The sequence below is a fragment of the Anser anser genome (assembly GCF_964211835.1).
Source record: "Anser anser genome assembly, chromosome: 1".
In the NCBI taxonomy this organism is placed as follows: domain Eukaryota; kingdom Metazoa; phylum Chordata; class Aves; order Anseriformes; family Anatidae; genus Anser; species Anser anser.
Window position 1 is genome coordinate 9883332 of NC_139720.1, and position 14350 is coordinate 9897681.

General features: G+C 40.3%; 1 protein-coding gene across 1 annotated transcript in view; it reads right to left on the bottom strand.

Moving 5' to 3' along the window:
• Positions 1–4219: 4219 nt before the first annotated feature.
• The window catches only part of LOC310883163 (uncharacterized protein), a 447119-nt gene continuing 436988 nt past the window's right edge, over positions 4220–14350 (bottom strand). Inside the window, exon 2 of the mRNA XM_083803076.1 lies at positions 4220–7865. Coding sequence (XP_083659202.1) covers positions 4850–6922 — 2073 coding nt within the window. The 5' untranslated portion in view covers positions 6923–7865 and the 3' untranslated portion in view covers positions 4220–4849. The remainder of the gene's footprint in view (positions 7866–14350) is intronic.

The window sequence follows — 14350 nt, forward strand, 5'->3', positions numbered from 1 at the left end:
AGCATAAAAATAATGGAGAGACAGGAGGAAAAGATAAGCAGCAATAATTCTTGGACTTCATGCTGTGTATTTGCACACTGTGGTTTCTATTCTCTTTCATGTGGATGCTATGCTGGCTTGTTATCTCTGGGCTTCCACTCACACCATAGGTGTAACGAAGATAGTAATGAATGGAGGATAAGCTCTTGTTATTTTCTGTATGGCCAGGATTTCTCTCTAAGCTTGTGAATAATAATAATAATAATAATAATAATAATAATAATAATAATAATATTACAATGTTTCTAAATTTGTCTTCCTACTTTTTTTTTTTACTTTTTTTTTTTTTTCTGATGCCTTGCAGTAAAAATTTCCAACAGGTACACTGTGCTGGCCAGTGTGTTCTGCCCTGCAACCAATCTAAATAGCCTGGCAAGAGCAATGGGCCCGAGGAGCAGAATATCATGCATGACAGGTCTAGCAGCTGGTCATAGTACTGTTCTCTAGCCGAGCTGGTCAGGACTGCTCAGGGAGATCTGTCATATGTTGTCAGTTTTAAAATAGAAAAACATGTGCCTCGGGTATCAAAAGTTTGGGAAACTTTTATAGTTATGTCTATATGTAGCTTGATGTCTATATATAGCTCTTATGTCTACAGTAGCTTGATTAATTAATTATTTCTGTTAACACAGACTGAAGCAGATAGCCGTGATTCTTTTCTTTGTGCAGTCAAGGGTTAGTTCTCCTTTAAAAGCAAGTTCAATTTATTGTTTATGTTAAACTCTTATGTTATTGTTTATGTTAAATCCCCTAGTCCTTAGGGGTCTCAAGACCTTGTGATATCAGAGTTCCCACTGTTGATGCAACCTATCCTCAAGTGGAAATCTATCAGCAAGCAAAAATTTCTGATAAAATATGAGTTGTAGAAAAAAATAATTGAACTATACACATGCTGATGTCAGTAGTAAAACATGCAGTCAGGCCTTTGCAACCCCACAACAAGCTGACAATTTGGTAGTTCCAGTACTGTCTTAGTGACAATTAAGAATTCACTGGTATGAATAAATACTTCTGTGAATATTTGCACAATTGCAGAAAAGCAGGAATATCTGGTGCAAATAAAAGGCTACTTCTTCGTTATGAAGTTTTAAGTTACTTAAAGCATTTTAAACAAAATGTCACCATATAATTCTCAAGAGGTGCCAAGTAATTGTGTGAAGATTGATGATGTTACAAAGCATGAGCGAAAGAACTGCCACTAAAATATTTTATCTTTCTCTAAGGCTATTATACCTAAATGTAAAATACCACAAGTTTGCAAAACAGGTCTAAATCCTAACGAGAACTTTTCATAACTTATATAAAATTATATTTGTTTGGCATCTGGCCTTTTTTTTTTTCCTTTCCTGATTCCTGAATCAGTTGCCAAATAATCCATAATTTGGAAAGTCACAAAATATAAAGTGCAAGAATCAGATTTCAAGGGATCCAAGGGATCCTTCAGCCCAGTAGTTCTAAAGTTGAGTAAACTGTTAAGAACATGACTTTGCACATTAAGTTATCCGCTAAAGCATTACATATAAAATATCAAACATAATCATTCACTGTCATTAAAGCTGATTTTAATGGGAACAACTATGGCAATTGCTCATAGTTGCGATGACTCATGAGGTTAAGATCAGTTGCAATAACAGCATTCTTTGCTTTGTGCTGCCATGCATTTAATGTCTGTTTTGTCACCTAGATTGAAATTACTGTAAGCAAAATCTAGACTCAAGACACAGCTACTTGTGAGCATAATGGGAAGAAAAGCTGAAAACTGTATAATCCGTTTTGCTTGTAAGTTGTGGAGGTCTCATTTTCTGGGAAGATTCTATTGATGGGCAATTGAGAAAATTCTTAATTTTTTTCTTAATTTTTAATTAATTATATTTTTTTTGGTAAAAAAACTATTTAGGATTTAATTTATTCAGACAGATAAGAGATGTGGGTATGGCAACTGCATACTGCAAAGATAGTCAAATATCAAGGCAAAGGAGTTGGAAAAAAAGAGCCCTAAGTTTCCCCACATCAGCCTGAGACTTCTTCAGGACTTTAGTATGTCAATTAATCTCTTTGTTTTAATTTGTTTTAAAACCAGGAATAATTATTTTTTTGTAGTATGGAAAGCTACAGAGATTCTAAATTTAGTAGCATTTGTAAATTGTTTGAGAGGCTTCATTGGTAAGAGTTCTAAATTATTGGTACATACTTACAAATATGGTCTCATTTTCTTAAAGGTTGATACCCCAGCAATGTTAAATCAATATTTTCAAGGGACGGGTTGATAATTAATTTTCTAGTGTTGTGCAAGCACACTAAAATTAAGAAGTATGCAGTCGTAACTAGCACAAATTACTTAACTCTTAACTTTTGCAACAGTGTGTTTTTATACATTTGTCATATCATAAATATCTAATTTTAAATTTAAAAACAATTACATATAAACCAACATAGACATAATATGGAAAATAGTCAGGGAAAGACAACATCTACAGTTAATGGAATTATAGGAACCAGGAACCCAACTTTATATGTTGCTTCTGGGGAAAAAAATAATAAATATATATATATATACGTATAAAATGGTTGTAGTCTAAACCTCAGCAGTAAAGATGGTTCACCCTTCTGAAAACTTCCTGTGGTTCTGATTGAACTGTTCCTTTCACAAGTGGTTTACCTCTATCTTTTTGCTGGTAATTTAGGCACTTTGCAGCAACTTTATTCTGAAGCATTTTTATCTTACTGTGTCCCATTTCCTTGGCTTTTTTCAGCTGACTTGTAGCTTCTCCTAAATAAAATCCCTCACACCTATCCACAGCTATCCAGTAATGAATAATTAATACCTAGAGGGCCTATTTTTTTTTTTACACCATTCTTAATTTTCCATCCATTTCCCTGCATCTTGAAAAGTTAGAATGTATGCTTAAGTAGCAGTAGGAGCATCTGATACTTTATTGAGGTTCATTTCAATTGAATGTAGTGGATATTTGTTTCTGAAGTAGTTCAGAAGACTAACAAACTCTGTTACCATTAATATACTCTGTGCAGTCTTTATGGAGAGCTCACCAGAGGTTTGGTATGATGGAAGACAGAGTGACTTTTTCATTAACATGTATTTAGAATATAACAACTGCCTTAAAAGGTTCAGGATTAGCAGGAAAGCCATTTAATCTAGGAGGATATGCTGATTAAAAAAAGAAATTATGTTTGCAAATTGAGAGGTCTAGGGAAAAAGAATAGAAGTGTCATAATTTGTGCTGCATGTCAGTACCATTCCAAGAGTGAAAACATGGGGGAGAAAGGGAAGAAGATTGATTTGGATCAAAAAGAGACACCATAGCCTTCTCATGGGCAGTCTCACTGGAGAAGGTGGGAGGCTTCCCTAACCATGAAAGTTTCGTTGGACAGCAGTACTGTGTCCAGGTCTAGTACAAGAGTCCCAAGTACAAGAGAGACATGGGCATACTAGAAAGAAGACAATGGAGGGCAATCAAGATGATCAAGGGACTGGAGCACTCTCTTTTGAGGAGAGGCAGAGAGAGCTGAGACTGTTCAGCCTGGTCTAGAGGAGGCTCAGGGGGTCCTTATCAATGTCTATAAACACCTGAAGGGAGGGTGCAAAAAGACAGGTCCAGGCCCTCTTCAGTGGTGCCCAGTGCCAGGACAAGAGGTGATAGACACAAACCGAAACACAAGAGGATCCATCAGAACATCAGGAAGCACTTTACTGTACAGCTGACAGAGCACTGGCACAGGTTGCTCAGAGAAGCTGTGGAGTCTCCCTCCTTGGGGATCTTCAAAAGTCATTGCGACACGGTCCTGGGTAGCCTGCTCTCGGTGTCCCTGCTTGAGCAGGGTGTTGGACCTGATGGCTTCCAGAGGTCTCTTCCAACCTAAACCTTCCTGCGATTCTGAAGTTTGTTTCTGAAAGGTGGGGTAGAGTGAACTTAGATAACTATCTTGACTTATACAGGTGATGTTAAACTTTAAGTAGACATAAATGTCATCTAAACCAAGATGTTAGATACTAGGATTGAATGCCAGGATGTACTTCGTTTGGGGTGTTTTTAGTTAATGTTATGCCCTCTGTGTTGTGGTTTAACCCGGCTGGCAGCTAAACACCACACAGCCGTTCGCTCACCCTCCCCCCTCCCTCTCTGGGATGGGGGGAGAGAAACGGGAAAGTGAAGCCTGTGAGTTGAGATAAAGACGGTTTATTAAGACAGGAAAATAATAATAACAATAATAATAATAATAGTGATAATGGTAATAGTATTAACAATAATAATGTGTAAGAAAACAAGTGATGCACAATGCAATTGCTCACCACCCGCTGACCGATGCCCAGCCTATTCCCGAGCAGCCGGCCCCCCCACCCCGGCCAGCCACCCCTATATATTGTTTAGCATGACGTCAGATGGTATGGAATACCCCTTTGGCCAGTTTGGGTCAGCTGTCCTGGGTCTGTCCCCTCCCAGCTCCTGCTGCACCCCCAGCCTGCTCGCTGGCAGGACAGAGCAAGAAGCCGAAAAGTCCTTGGCCTGGTGTAAACACTGCTCTGCAACAATTAAAACATCAGCATGTTATCAGCGCTCTTCTCATCCTAATCCAAAACATAGCACCCTACCAGCTACTATGAGCTACTTAACTCTGTCCTAACTGGAACCAGGACAGATATCCACCCCTTATTCCATACCATTTATGTCATGCTCAGGTTACACTCTGTCCAATACATTCTAATTAATCACCATTTTCATCTATGATATATAGCAATCATGGTAGTGATGACATACATTATTATATAATAATTAACATACTACAATTCAACTCATGGGCTATTCTCACCCAGTATCAAATCCCCTTGAGGTACACACCGGACCTCCCCATTCTTTTGCATTACCCACCAAGTGCATCCAGGTCCCTGAGCAAAAGCAATTCCACGAATGGGTTTGCCTTTTCCTGAGGCAGGAGTAGCCCAGACTGTTTTACCCAGCATGTTTCTTACGTGCACTACAGGAACTTTATCCCCTTCTACAGTGCGTAACAGGTTTGATTGGGCAGGTCCAGCTCGGTTGGCAGATCCCCTGGTATTGACTAACCAGGTGGCCTTTGCCAAATGTGTATCCCAATTTTTGAATGTCCCAGCACCCATTGCTTTCAGTGTAGTCTTCAACAGTCCATTGTATCGTTCAACTTTTCCAGAGGCTGGTGCATGATAGGGGATGTGATACACCCACTCAATACCATGTTCTTTGGCCCAAGTGTCTATAAGGTTGTTTCGGAAATGAGTCCCGTTGTCTGACTCAATTCTCTCTGGGGTGCCATGTCGCCATAAGACTTGCTTTTCAAGGCCCAGGATAGTGTTCCGGGCGGTGGCATGGGGCACAGGATATGTTTCCAGCCATCCGGTGGTTGCTTCCACCATTGTAAGTACGTGGCGCTTGCCGTTGCGGGTTTGAGGGAGTGTGATGTAATCAATCTGCCAGGCCTCTCCATATTTATATTTCAGCCATCGTCCTCCATACCAAAGAGGTTTTGACCGTTTGGCTTGCTTGATTGCAGCACATGTTTCACAGTCATGAATAACCTGTGCTATAGTGTCCATGGTCAGGTCCACCCCTCGATCACGAGCCCATCTGTAGGTTGCATCTCTACCTTGATGGCCTGAGGTGTCATGGGCCCATCGGGCTATAAATAATTCACCTTTATGTTGCCAGTCCAGGTCCACCTGAGCCACTTCAATCTTAGCAGCCTGATCCACCTGCTGGTTGTTTTGGTGTTCTTCAGTAGCCCGATTCTTGGGCACATGAGCATCTACATGGCGTACCTTTACAACCAGGTTCTCTACCCGGGCAGCAATATCTTGCCACAATGCCGCAGCCCAGATGGGCTTGCCCCTGCGCTGCCAGTTGTTCTGCTTCCATTGCTGTAACCACCCCCACAGGGCATTTGCTACCATCCATGAATCAGTATAGAGATAGAGAACTGGCCACTTTTCTCGTTCAGCAATATCTAAAGCCAGCTGAATGGCTTTTACTTCTGCAAACTGACTCGATTCACCTTCTCCCTCAGCAGCTTCTGCAACTCGTCGTGTAGGACTCCATACAGCAGCTTTCCATCTCCGATGCTTTCCCACAATACGACAGGACCCGTCAGTGAACAAGGCATATTTCTTCTCATTTTCCGGTAGCTTGTTGTACAGGGGGGCTTCTTCAGCACGAACCACCTCCTCCTCTGGTGATATCCCAAAGTATTTGCCTTCTGGCCAGTCCATAATCACCTCCAAGATTCCTGGGCGACTGGGGTTTCCTATTCGAGCCCGCTGAGTAATCAGTGCAACCCACTTGCTCCATGTAGCATCAGTTGCATGATGCGTAGAGGGGACCCTTCCTTTGAACATCCAGCCTAGTACCGGCAGTCGGGGTGCCAGGAGGAGCTGCGCTTCAGTACCGACCACTTCCGAAGCAGATCGAACTCCTTCATATGCTGCCAATATCTCCTTTTCAGTTGGAGTATAGCGGGCTTCAGATCCTCTGTATCCCCGACTCCAAAACCCCAGGGGTCGACCTCGAGTTTCCCCAGGTTCTTTCTGCCAGAGGCTCCAGGTGGGACCATTCTCTCCGGCTGCGGTGTAGAGCACATTCTTTACATCTGGTCCTGTTCGGACTGGCCCGAGGGCTACTGCATGAACTATTTCCTGCTTAATTTGTTCAAAGGCTTGTCGTTGCTCAGGGCCCCATTCAAAAGCATTCTTCTTACGGGTTACTTGGTAGAGCGGGTTTACAATCAGACTGTAATTTGGAATATGCATTCTCCAAAACCCCACGACACCTAGGAAAGTTTGTGTTTCTTTTTTGCTAGTTGGTGGAGACATAGCTGTTATTTTGTTGATCACATCCATTGGGATTTGACGGCGTCCATCTTGCCATTTTATTCCTAAAAACTGGATCTCTCGTGCAGGTCCTTTAACTTTATTCTGTTTTATGGCAAAACCGGCCTTCAGAAGGATTTGGACTATTTTCTTCCCTTTCTCGAAAACTTCTTCTGCAGTGTCACCCCACACAATGATGTCATCGATGTACTGCAGGTGTTCAGGAGCTTCCCCCTGCTCCAGCGCAGACTGGAGATTAAGGCAATCAACATCGTGACTAGCAACTATTAAGCAGGTCCAATACTTATACCAATTTTAGTTTAACACACTCTGGTCAGATTTGTCGATATCTCAACCCTTCGGGCCCCACGTTGGGCGCCAAAAAGACTGTTGTGGTTTAACCCGGCTGGCAGCTAAACACCACACAGCCGTTCGCTCACCCTCCCCCCTCCCTCTCTGGGATGGGGGGAGAGAAACGGGAAAGTGAAGCCTGTGAGTTGAGATAAAGACGGTTTATTAAGACAGGAAAATAATAATAACAATAATAATAATAATAGTGATAATGGTAATAGTATTAACAATAATAATGTGTAAGAAAACAAGTGATGCACAATGCAATTGCTCACCACCCGCTGACCGATGCCCAGCCTATTCCCGAGCAGCCGGCCCCCCCACCCCGGCCAGCCACCCCTATATATTGTTTAGCATGACGTCAGATGGTATGGAATACCCCTTTGGCCAGTTTGGGTCAGCTGTCCTGGGTCTGTCCCCTCCCAGCTCCTGCTGCACCCCCAGCCTGCTCGCTGGCAGGACAGAGCAAGAAGCCGAAAAGTCCTTGGCCTGGTGTAAACACTGCTCTGCAACAATTAAAACATCAGCATGTTATCAGCGCTCTTCTCATCCTAATCCAAAACATAGCACCCTACCAGCTACTATGAGCTACTTAACTCTGTCCTAACTGGAACCAGGACACCTCTGTTACAATTTTATCATGAGTCTCATGCTTTTCAGTGTTCATGTAAGCCTTGTTTCTTGGAAGAAATGTAGTGGACCAAATTCTTAGCTTATTCAGAGAAACTAAGATTTTAAATAAAACATTGCTTGTTAGATTTGTAGTGCTATTTGTCCTCAAGATTTTATCTAGTCTTTTGCCCTTCAGGTTGTAGAGAAAACCCAAAGATCATCATTCTTAGACCTTCAAATCAGATCAGAAATAAAAATAATCCAATCTATAAAATGTCTTAAAATTCATGAGTTCTTTTCTTTCTTTCTTTTTTCATTCTTTCTTTCTTTTTTTTTTTTAAACAGTCTCACAGTTTATTGTGCCTATGACAGTACAGTTAAATATAGAATGTTCATTCATTTTATTCAATTCAGTTTCTTATCTGTCAAAATCTTTCTGCCAGTACATCCAGGCTTCCATTTAGCTAGCTAACCCCTTTTCAGAAAGACAGTCAATGTACGATTTTTATTTAGCACAATGCTATAATTAAATTATTCTCAAAATACTTCTTTTTTATTTTTTTAATAAAAAGGTATGTCTCATTTGTTACAACTGTGTTCAATGTTGTTTGTAAAAAATCTTTTTTTCCCTGTGATGCTTTCTTGAAGCCTCACACTCAGCTGAAAATCCACATTTAGCACCTGCTAAGATCTTTTGGACTTCTGAAACTGTTTAGAATAGAAAAAGGAAATATGTGCTATGTGTTTAAAAGTGAAAAGTGTATAGATCTGCCAGGCTGGTAAACAGCAGGAAGAGCTTCTCACAAGTACTGATAAACATCTGTAGAGTAGAAAATATGTAGCATTTAATGTCATACAGGGGGTAGCACAGTTTAGGTAGACAAGATAGAATGCTTTTTTATTCACTCTGTGATATGTGATTCAGGAAATATTCATCTTAATTTTAAAGTGCTAAGAATGCCCAAGGAAGGGAAAACTAAAACTTTTATTGCTAAATTAAAGTTACAAATTCAGCCTAGCATAGTCAAGAGTAAAAATCATCCACCTCAATGTCTGCGTATTAAAGATCTTTCTAGTCTCTACAATATTTTTCTGTTTGATTTTGATACTCTGTTCCTTTCTAAGCTATTAATATTAGTATGCAACTCTTTATTCTGTCACTGAAATTGGGGTCAGTCTTAAAGAGATCAGAGAGACATCCTTTCCCTTCCCTTCCCTTCCCTTCCCTTCCCTTCCCTTCCCTTCCCTTCCCTTCCCTTCCCTTCCCTTCCCTTCCCTTCCCTTCCCTTCCCTTCCCTTCCCTTCCCTTCCCTTCCCTTCCCTTCCCTTCCCTTCCCTTCCCTTCCCTTCCCTTCCCTTCCCTTCCCTTCCCTTCCCTTCCCTTCCCTTCCCTTCCCTTCCCTTCCCTTCCCTTCCCTTCCCTTCCCTTCCCTTCCCTTCCCTTCCCTTCCCTTCCCTTCCCTTCCCTTCCCTTCCCTTCCTTTCATTGATCTCATATGCAATCTATCCAACACACAACTTAGGCATTAGTAGAATCAGTCATGCAGTTGAACTGTGTGAAATGCAGTTTCCTGAACATGGGGGGGAACAACTTCATGCACCAATATATGGGGGCTGACCAGCTAGAAAACTGCTTTACAGAAGAGTACCTGGTGGTCCTGGTGGACCAGGAATATACCCTTGCTGTAAAGAAGGCTAATGGTAATGTGAGCTGCACCAGGCAAAACCAGCAGGTTGAGGGAAGTGATACTTCCCCCATACTCAGCAGTGGTGAGGCCACACCAGGAGTACTGTGTTCAGGTCTGAGCTCCCCAGGTCAAGAGAGACATGGGCATACTGGAGAGATTCCAGTGAAAGGCCACAAAGTTATCAAGGGACTGGAGCGTCTCACATATGAAAAAAGGCAGAGAGAGCTGGGACTGTTCAGCCTGGAACAGAGGATGCTCAGGGGGATCTCATCATTGTCTATAAATACTTGAATTAAGGGTTCAAAGAAGATTGAGTCAGGCTCTTTTCAGTGGTGCCCAGTGCCAGGACAAGAGGAAATGGGCTCTTGTCTGAAACTGAAACACAGGAGGTTCTTTCTGAACTTGAGGGAACATTTATTTATTTATTTATTTATTTATTTATTTATTTATTTACTGAGTGTGACTGAGCACTGGCACATGTTGCTCAGAGAGGTTGTGGAGTCTCCTTCCTTGAAGATATTCAAAAACTATACTGACATGGGGTAGGCATCCTGCTCTAGTTGATCATGTGCGAGCAGGAGGGTTGGATCAGATGATTTCCAGAGGTCCCTTCCAACCTCAACGATTGTGTGATTCTGTAAAGTACTATTTTCAGCTGTTTTTATTGATATTCTATTTCAAAATTTCTTTTTAGCCGAGTTTTAGTTTGGGAATTATATCCCACTCAGTTTGAATAAGACTTACAACAAACATGATGAACATCACTCTCCTATGTCTTAGTGTCTGAATATAAATAAGAACAAAAAAACAGGGAAAGGTTTTTACAGTTGTTTTTGATTAGAGTTGGCTCCAATTCTATTTGAGTAAAATAAATATGTGGTAGATTTTTTTTTTCTTTGAAGTGTTGGGTTTCCTTAGTACTTGTCCACAGCACATGGCTTTTGAAAACAGATCACTTACTATAGGGTTTAGGCATACTATCAAAGGTTAACTTTCATTTACTTTATCTTAAAATAAATATCAGTGCCCAGTATCTTTAATGCTCTAGTGATTTATGGTCCTCAGAACAATTTTGCTGTCTTGCCAATAATTCATTCCTACTATGTGTTTTAGGGGAATGTGTTTTAAAACAGAACCTTTTAGATTAAAAGCATCAATTAAATGAGGCAAATGTGCTATAATTACAGCAGAGATACATGGATATGTCTCAGAGAAGATTAACTTAAAAGCTAATTCTGAACACTTAAATGTCAGTTTAATTATTAATGGAGAATTTACTGTTTGTCAGAGATGATGAAATGTTCTTCCTAGCTAGTTATTCCTGTGAAAATTGGAAGGTGATGCATATTTTGCTATTCGCTGTCCTCCTGATTATGTATAGTCTGCTCCAATGAGGATATTCTCTTAAGCTGCCTGATCAGTCTACCTGCCATTTAATGTATGGCATCTCTACTTTGAACGCCACAATAAACAACAGTTTCTGTTCAAGCAGAAATTCATGCTATGTTTATTTCCATTACAATGTATCTATCTTTAATTGCTGGATATCCATGTCAAAAACTGTGCTCATTTATGTTTCATAAGAATTAGACTCCACTGTCTGAATATGCAAACAGTAGTATGTGCTACAGTTCTGTAATCTCGTACCCCCCTGATGAGGTAAACAATGTGGCAGTCTGTTTTTACTAGTAGATTTCTGTGTGCTGTTTTTAGCATTCTGTAGAATACATGTTTTGACTGGCATCAGTTTTTATTTTAAGGATCCAAAGAACTGTAGTAGCAAATCAGTATTTTGAAAAGAAGAGAAAAAGCATTATCAGCTCATGGTCAAAGTAACCTAGTAGTCTGGACCTTATTGGAAATGATATTTTTTCACATCAGTGGTTTCTAGTCATCCTGTAACAGATATATTTACCTATGTCCTTTTTCCTTGCTGAGTTTCAGACTGTGGATTGTGACGTCAATTCCTATTGTTTAGCCTTAAGTTCACAAGCTATTGAATTTCACTTCATTTCTATTATTGCCGTCCTCAAGATCATCCAATTTTTCCTATATGAAAGAGCATTTCCAGTTCTTTCCTGTTTGGACAACGACTACAATTCTGTTTAGTCGGAGAATCTCATTAACCCACTCCTCCACTTTGTGCCAACAGCATAAGAAAGCATATTAAAAAGATTTATCTTATGACCAATTGTAGAAAATATCTATTTTAAACCCTCGCCAGCCTTGTTCTTTTGTTCTACAAAGTGCTTTTTCAGATTTCTTACTCCTTTTTTATTTCTTTAATAAGTTGAGTACCTCAGTGTTATCCAGTTTTCACCACTGCAGCACTAGCTCAGATGTTTAACGGATACCCAGATAGATAAGGGACACACAACTTTTATGGAAAATGAAAGTTCAGTGTCCTATCAGTGGAAAATTAGATTAACCTCTATTGGTAAATCCATTCTCTCATTTACTTTTACATCAGTATATCATGATAGACTGTATTTTTTTATCAGTATGGACGTTAAAATTTGCAAATAGGTACTAGAATGATAAAACAATTTGATAGATGAAAGGTAAATTTAGAGTTTAACATTGCTTTCTTTCCTCCCAACAATAAAACCTGGGGGAGAAATGTAAGACAGAAGGCCTGCAGGGTTTCATTTGTGTACTAAGAGGCAGAAACTAGAGGTAGAGACCTATAAGGTCTCCCATCAGAAACCTAAAATGAGATGACCAGAATATATTTCTGAGTTCATTCCACTGGTGGTCACCTTGTCTTCTTAATCTTATTCTTGATACATTCCCCACTTTCTTTGCTTCTCTCTGGGGGCTAGCCTGATTAGTGTGCTGGAATCAGTAGCAGTTAGGCATCTAACTTGATAACTGTTAGAAAATGTACTTCCTGACTTCTGTCATATTCAAGTGCCCAGATACTGTACCTGATATGGTCCTGATAACATATGGGTAAAAGGAATACATACTAATTTTCCTTTAAAAGTAGCCAGCTGAACACATCTAAAAGGAAATCTACCTTAATTCTCTTGTTCAATACACTTTAACTATTCTTTTTTACTCTGAGGGTGGTGAGGCACTGGAACAGGTTGCCCAGAGAAGCTGTGGATGCCCCATCCCTGCAACTGTTCATGGCCGGACTGGATGGGGCTTTGAGCAACCTGGTCTAGTGGGAGGTGTTGGAATTAGATGATCTCTAGTGTTCCTTCCAGCCTGAACCATTCTATGGTTCTATGATATTCTCCCATTTCTCCCATGTGCCATGTGCTTTTTTTTTTTTTTTTAAGAAAAAAGAACAAGGAGGGAAAAAAATAATGAAGTATTTTAATAAGTAGACTTTAGCATTAACTTTAGCTTAGCCCTGACCATTTATGAGTTTCTGACTGCTTCAGACTTGCAGCATGAAATCATTACCATTTCAGCCTTTTATTCTGTAACATCACATATATGCAAACTAGTCTTGAAAGGCACATTGCAACCAAAACATCAGGGGCAGTGCTTTCAGTCTGAAGGGAAGCCATTTCAACCAGAATCACATAATTTGCTATTTTTGACTTTAGCTCTTTGCATACATCAGTTTCTCTTCACAGAATCTAAAAATAAACTTTGCATCTCCTTATGAAGACCCAGACATTTTTGTTTGTTTCATTTTATCATCATTTCATATCCTTTTCTAACCAGCATCTCAAGAATAAGAACAGGATTGGTTGTTGTTGAATATGGAATATTTTTCCCAGGAAATAACAGGCATCACAATGGATGTTTTCTGTGTACCGTCATCATAAAACAAGAAGATAAAGGTTTGGAAATAAATGAAGGTGAGCTTGCATGTAAGCTAAGTCAGTTCAAATGATACATATCTGATCTGAAATTAAGTACAGAAGCTGACAAAACACTGGGCAGCAATGTGGGTAGGACAGGACAGGACAGGACAGGACAGGACAGGACAGAATAGAATAGAATAGAATAGAATAGAATAGAATAGAATAGAATAGAATAGAATAGAATAGAATAGAATAGAATAGTTCAGTCGGAAGGGATGTACAGAGATCATGTAGTCCAACTGTCTGACCACTTCAGGGCTACCCAAAAGTTCAAGCATATTATTGAGGGCATTGTCAAAATGCCTCTTGAACAGGCACGGGACAGCAACCACCTCTCTAGGAAGCCTGTTCCAGTGTGTGACCATCCTCATGGTAAAGAAATTTTTCATAATGTTCAGTCTGAACCTCCCCTGGCACAGCTTTGTGCCATTCCCATGTGTCCTATCACTGGTTACCAGGGAGAAGAGACCTACACTCTCCCTCAACTTCCCCTCCTTGGGAAGCTGTGGAGAGCAATGAGGTTGCTTCTCAGCCTCCTTTTCTCAAAACTAGACAAAGTGTCCTCAGCCTCTCTACATAGGATGTGCCTTCCAGCCCTTTTATCAGCTTTGTTGCCCTCCTCTGGACAATTTCAAGTACCTTAACAACATTTTTATATTGCAGATCCCAGAACTGCACACAATATTCAAGGTGAGGCCACACCAATGCTAAATATAGCGAGAGAATCACCTCGTTTTCCCAGCTAGCTATGCTATTTTTAACACATCCTAAAATGCAGGTCATAAAACAGAAGCAGAAAAACTTTTGTTAATATGGACTTCAATATAAAAAATCCTTCCTTCCTTCTCTGAATGTGCTTTTGGGGTGCATTCAAATTGTTTCTCAGTATCAGCTGCCTGGGGACACTGCCTGACCTGGTATCAATCAGCAATTGGCTAACAGAAATCAGCAACAAATGAGAGGCCAGCTGAACTCACATCTTT